Genomic DNA, 6,718 nt, shown 5'->3' on the forward strand with positions numbered 1-6,718 from the left:
TGAGATCCTCACATACTAGGAGACTGGCAGGAAACTGCACTTTAAAAACCCTTCTGGCATATCTAAACAAACAACAGTGCCACCCAGGCACAATGCACACTCCTTGTGGACAAAAGGCAAGAAATGAATCATTTCTAAGGAGAAAACACAATAGTCACAAAGACAAAAAGAAAATTTGTCTTCTCCATGTTTTGTTTTATTGCTTTCTGAAACAAGGTTTCATGCAGCTATGACTTGGAGGAGACCCAGCCTTCCCGCCTCTCCTCCTCAGGCTGAGATCAGACACTTACTACCATGTGTGGCTAACACGTTCTTCTCTACCACTTCAATTTTACATTTATTTAAAGCTTTTAAATTAAGAACTCACGATTGTTTTTCACCCAGCCTACTATTAAGTGTGTCTTCCTTTTTGTCATTTTCTGTGTTAGCAACAATGTTTAACCGTTTTTCCTACTAACACATTTACTTAAACTCACATATTAAAATATAATACTAACTTGTATTCTGTCCCACAATTCCCTTACTCTCTGAGCCCTATCTCTAAATGCTTAATCTATAAAACAGCAGCACCATTCCCTATTTGTCCCTAATACATAAAGATTGTTAATTACTAAACTAAAAACCTAAGGATATTCTTAGCCTGTGGGGTAAACATAGCATCACTGCTGTATCCTAGAAAATAGCAGAAAAGGGCCAGTAAGATGGCTTAGCAGGTAAATGAACTTGCTGCCAAATCTAATGACCAGAGTTCTAGTCCTAGGACCCACGTGGTAAAATGTGTAAAAGAAACCTGACTCCCAAAGCTGCCCTCATACACCCATATGCACACTGTGGCACATGCATAAAGGAATGAGTGCGCGCGCACACACACACACACACACACACACACACACACACACGCACACACACACTATGTAATTCTGTTCTAAAGGAAAAAGTATTTTAGAAATAAAAAAGCAGAGCACCAAGGCAATATTCAAAATCTCAAGAACACTGCGCTGACACAATGTCTGCTGTAGCACCTGATACTTTTAAGGACTCGATATTTTCTATTTGTCCAGAGCCAGTGGGGCTGTGGAGGACTTACCTATAGCAATCAAATCACCATACATTAGTATCTTACATGCAATGCCAATGCAGTAATTTAATCTTTTTAAAATCAAAAGAAAAAAGTTTCAAGACAAGGTTTCTCTGTGAAGCCCTGGCTGTCCCAGAACTTTGTAGACTGAGCTGGCCTCAAATTCACAGAGATCCACCTGCCTCTGACTACCAAGTGTTGGGACTAACAATATGTACCACCACTGCTCAGCCTAAAAAAAATCTTAATTTCTACGTTCGGCTATCTTGCCTGCCTAGATGCCTGCACACCACCTATAGCCTGGGCCCCTGAAGTGGAGTTACAGATGGCTGGTCATAAGCCACTAGGATGCTGGGAATGAAAACCTGCTTCTCTGAATGTGCAGTCCCTTAACTCCTGGGCCCTCTACAGTCTCCAGTTAAAATTGTTAGTACATTACATTGTGGTACATGCATACAGATAATAATTTATACATATGCATATGTATGTATGAACACACACACAGATATGGTATGTCTTTCCCAACAATAATCACACACACACAAAGGCTACGTACACCTTAGGAAACATGTATGATACTAGGAAAGTGTACAGGGAGAAGAGCCATGTCAGAAAGGTGAGAAAAAGCTCCTATGGAAAATAACAGTTGAGATCCAGTAAAGGTAAGTTAGTAAGAAGGAAGTGTGAAGGCTCCTCCAGGACGGAAGGCCTGTGCACGGCTTCCTGTGATGAGGAAGCAGAGAGCACAGAACCCAAGGAGGACCAACCAAGGGGCAGATGGCGTGGTGCCTTTTAGGACCCACTAAGGGTTTAGCCTTACTGTGAACACAATGAAACAGCAAACGTGGTTGGTTACACACACACACACACACACACACACACACACACACACACACACACACGCCTGTGTGCCTGCACGCCTGCACGGCTCTACCCTAGAAGCTGACACAGGAGGATGTAAGGTTCAAGGCCAGCCTGGACAAAGAGGAGACGGTATCTTAAAAACGAAACAGCTACGAGTAAATGGCGGTAAGTAGAGGTTATAAGATTTGTATTTTCCTGTCAGTGGTCTGTGAATGGAAGGTTCTAGCAGAAGTAGGAAGGCTGCTAAGGAAGTCGCTGCAGTGACCCTAAAGGACAATGGCAGAAGGAATAGTTACAACAGAAGCAAATGAACAAGACTAGCCAGTTACAACTGATGTTGGTGGACAGCTTACAAAACCCCGATATCAGATTCCCATAAGTAGATAAAGTCTACCACCAAGCCAGGCACAGCAGCACAAGCCTTTAATTCCAGCACACAGGACACAGAGACCAGAAGATCTCTTTGAGTCTGAAGTCACCCTGGTCTATGTGCTATGGAGTAAGAATTTGTCTTTTAGACTTTCTCAAAAGACACATTCCCTGAGAAACAATGGGAGCATTCCAGGACTGCTACCAGTTGTACTGATTTGTTTCATAGGGACCAGACACAAGACCGAAATGCTAAAAAGAAAAAAGGTTCTTCCAGTATGTGGAAGCCTTGGTAAAGAAGTATGAGTTGGAAAATAGGAATAGAAGTCAAAAGAGATGGAAAATTAATACACCAAACAAGCAAAACAAACACAAAGACAAAAACAAAAAAAGAAAAGATAGGCCTCCAGCATCAGCCATAAAACAGACCTACGCATTCCTATTCCTCACTTCCACTTAAAATATTTTGAATTATTTCAAAATAGAGTAAAGAGCTATAATAAGAGAACAAAGGATTGGTATGAAAGAATTTATTATTTATATCAAAGTCTATTATTAAGATATCAGACACACTTTGAGGGAAAGATGGAGACCGCCTGTGTGGGAAGAAGGAGCTGAATGCCACCCTGAAGAAAGGTCACAGAATGAAGACTGATGACTCCACTTCTCCAATTTTCACAGCCTAAGCACGTTTTATCTTCACCTCTGGACAAATGGCTGTTCTTGTCCTCGAATGCAAAGGGAAGGTAGGAACAGCGCCATACTTCAGGCCCTTATTTGAAATCATGGCTTACCCTGCCCTCATGTGGTGGTAGAGAGGAACTGCACCAATATGTTCCAGGACCCTGAGAATGCCCACATGAAGTTCATGGTATAATTATTAATCCATGACCAAAGACTTAAAAATTGCAGGCAGAGAGCAAACTGGGAATAGTGCTTGCGGAGGGATTTATTTTCTAGGCTAGTGATACACAAAACCTAGGGTTTTGTTGTTAACTAGACATAAAAAAAAGTCTTCTTTTTTCATGTTAAAGATCACATATTTAGCAATTCCAGAATACCCAGTCTAATACTGTTTTTTTCAAATCCAATTCATGGTATATTTGATTATATGCAAATGACTCAATTTTATTTTAATGGCATGCACAAATGGGTTAATGAACATTCCTGGCACATATTAAAACCATAACACAAATATTAGTAATGGTCTCTTTGAATAAGTAGAATCCCCTCTGTTATCTTCAAATTAATCAACTGACTTTTTTTTTACTACCTAGGAGAACAAATCACAACAGTAAACACAATTCAGAAAAAAATCAGGTTCTCAAAACTATCTAAATAAATATTACTGGTACAATCAACACTAGTCACACACACACACACACACACACACACACACACACACACAAACATGGCGAAGGTCTAATACATCAATCCTGACAATTCTCTTCGAAGTAAAAAAAAAAAAAGAAAGAAAGAGAAAAAGAAAGAAAAAACAGGATTGCCCAATATAATGATTGGCATTCTGTGCATAATTCTCTACCATCCTTTTAACAGACTGAAAATTTGTGAACGTATGTATTTCACAACTCTTTACACACATATCAATTTGACTTTTAGCTTTTTTATTTTTTTAAGGCGTGTGAACTCAAAGACCAAAACATGAAATACAGCAATAGGTATATTTTTCCAATTTTCAGCATTGATACCGGGATAACATCATTTCATTTCTTTATAGTCATGATCTTCATTTCCCCCTTTTAAAATCTAGACACCATTATCCATTCTGTCTCTGTGCATCCCCCAAATACTACTGATTCAACCGTTTCCCTTAACCTTTTTGGTTTTCTTTCCCATATACTTCCTAGCCAACACACACACACAAACACACTTTCACATGCCCATTCCATTTCAAAATACCCAACTCTTACAGTTGGTTGGCTTTTTTTTTTTCTTCCAAACAAAATCACTCCTATATTGCTCTTGTCTCCTCTCCTTAATTTGGCACTCCTTTGATATAATTTTCCAGATCAAAACACCAATGTCTTTCTTTCACAACATCAATCTGCGGAAGGGGAAAAGATTAGGAACCGGGCAAGGGAAACATTTGGGAATGTCAAAGACACAGCTGCCTCTCCTTCGGGAGGAAAATACAACTCTCATCAACGAGCTGTCGACACAGCGAGACTTTCTTCAGGCGTGCTCCGGTTCCCCTCCTGACCTCAACGCCACCTTCCTGGTGCTCTGCTTCCCTGTCCTCGGCTGTGTGTCCGAGGGGCAGCAGAGCCCGGCGGCCGCCACCTTCTCGTCGGCAGCGGCCCCACCACTCACCTGGCAGGTGCGGCCGTCCGGAAAGCTGCACGAATCGGTTGAGCTGTCCGGTGCCCCGACCCCCGCCGGCCGCGCCGGCCCCGCTAACCCCGCTGGCCCCGCCGGCTGCGCCTCCTCCCCGCCGGCGGTTCCGGTCCCAGCCCTGGGCAGCCGACATGGCCCGCTAACGCTTGCTGCAGCCCGGTCCCGGCAAGCCCCTGCCCTGGCAGCGCGAGCCGAGCCTCCTTCCCGGGCTCCTCAAGAGACCCGGGAGACAGGGGCCGGGGGAGCGCCGGGCTCGCCAGCAACCAATGGCTGGACACCTTGGTGACAGAGAACCAATGAGCAGTCTCGTTCTTGGAAGGTCTAGGGAGGCGGGGAGAGACGTGGTAACCATAGCTATAGCTAAAAGAGGTGGGGGGGGAGAAAGGACATAAGCAGACGCTCACAGAGCGCATCAATTCCCCGGATTTGCCCGCTTCGCCGGGATGCTCAGACAAGATAGTCGAAGGCCGAGCGGGGGCTACGCCTGAGGAGACTCCCGAGCAGGGCCGCTGCCCCCGCATGGTCGGTACTCCGGAACTCTGTCCCATAAGCACTGTATTTAGAAGTATCATATGTACACAGTGCAGGTACTTGGTGTCAGTACATCTGTCTGCAGCTCTGCAGACTGAGAACCGGTCTATGGACTGTTGCCACGCACAAAGGGCTCACGGGAGGTGGGGGGCGGAGTCTGATGAAACCTAAAATACTCCTGGCTTTATTTTGTTTCATAGTGTTACTGCCGGGACCCTTCCCCAGCATAAGCCACATCAAGAGCAAACAGCTTTAAACCTGATTTGCAAATAGCGAAAACGGTTCGATCTTAGAGTAATCATAGAAACACAAATGAGAATTCCAATAAGAAAACCTTTCAGACTTCACGTATATCAATGAAGGTCGTTAAATAACACGCGGCTTGTGTTATTTAACGGCCAAGAAAAAGATACTCTCATATTTGACCGACGATCGTGTAAATGTTTTTACTCACACACACAAAAAAAAAAACAGAAAAACAAAAATCCTGAATTGTCTTACAATATACACAATTAACGACAGGAGAAACGAACTATGTGATTTTAAAATGTAAATATCAGAAATTCCCATCGTTTCAAAATTAAACAGAAAATTTGGCTTAGAACTTGGGGAGGCGCAGTGCACAGTGGGAAAAGGCAGATACACATTGCTGTTTCCAAATAAGGGAAAAAACATAAATTTTCAAGGGAAACAAAACCTTTCAAGATCTAATCTGATGGACTGCTGACCATCTTGATGTTTCACACATGAGGAAGAACTTCACATGTTGGATTTTTTTTTTTTTTTTTTTTTTTTTTTTTTTCTTTTAAGGATTGGGGTAGAGGAGAAAGTGCTGAGACCAGAAATATCCTTTGATCTCAGTGAGCAAATTTCTTGTCCCCATGAAATTTTGGTTTTGTCCTCACACCCAGTTTCTGTAGGAAAAGAAGTATTTTATCCATTATGCATTGTAATACAATTTATGGAAATGTTTGACATCTAAAAAAAAGGGAAATCCGGGGTGCTAGGGATTTAGGCAGTCAGTTGCTTAAGTTCTTGTCTAGCAGCAAAGGTACAGTCCCCTACTACAGTATAAAACTCAGCATGGCGACACACTCTTGTAATCCCAGAACTGGGGATGGATGGTAGCAGGAAGAGCAGGCATTCAAGTCCAGTCTCACTCAGACACAAGTTGAAGGCCAACCTTAGCTGTATAAAATCCTGTCTCAACAAACAAACAAAAACAGGACCAGGGGCTAGAAGGATGTGAGCAGAGCTCTGGCTGGTCGTCCAGAGGACCTGGCTACAATTCCTAGTACTTACAGAGCAGCTCACACCCATCTGTAACTCCAAATCCAGAATCAGACACTCTCTTATGGCCATCTCCAGGTGCTGAGACACATTAAATTATTAAATTAAATTAATAAAAAAAGGCAGGACCAAACATAAGTCCAGCGTGATGGTGCTTGGCTGTCTCCGCAGCCCAACACCTCACTGGTGGAAGTAGGAGGCCCATAAATTCAAGTGCCTTGGGTATATAAC

General features: G+C 42.9%; 1 protein-coding gene across 2 annotated transcripts in view; it reads right to left on the reverse strand.

Annotated features, from left to right (window-relative positions):
• The window catches only part of KLHDC10 (kelch domain containing 10), a 52,173-nt gene extending 47,295 nt beyond the window's left edge, over positions 1-4,878 (reverse strand). For both annotated transcript variants that reach the window (XM_080931975.1, XM_080931974.1), the window contains exon 1: positions 4,643-4,878. In XM_080931975.1, the coding sequence (XP_080788101.1) occupies positions 4,643-4,799 (157 nt within the window). In that variant the 5' untranslated portion in view covers positions 4,800-4,878. The remainder of the gene's footprint in view (positions 1-4,642) is intronic.
• Positions 4,879-6,718: the final 1,840 nt, after the last annotated feature.

The sequence above is a fragment of the Micromys minutus genome, assembly GCF_963924665.1.
Source record: "Micromys minutus genome assembly, chromosome: 18".
Classification (NCBI taxonomy): Eukaryota; Metazoa; Chordata; class Mammalia; order Rodentia; family Muridae; genus Micromys; species Micromys minutus.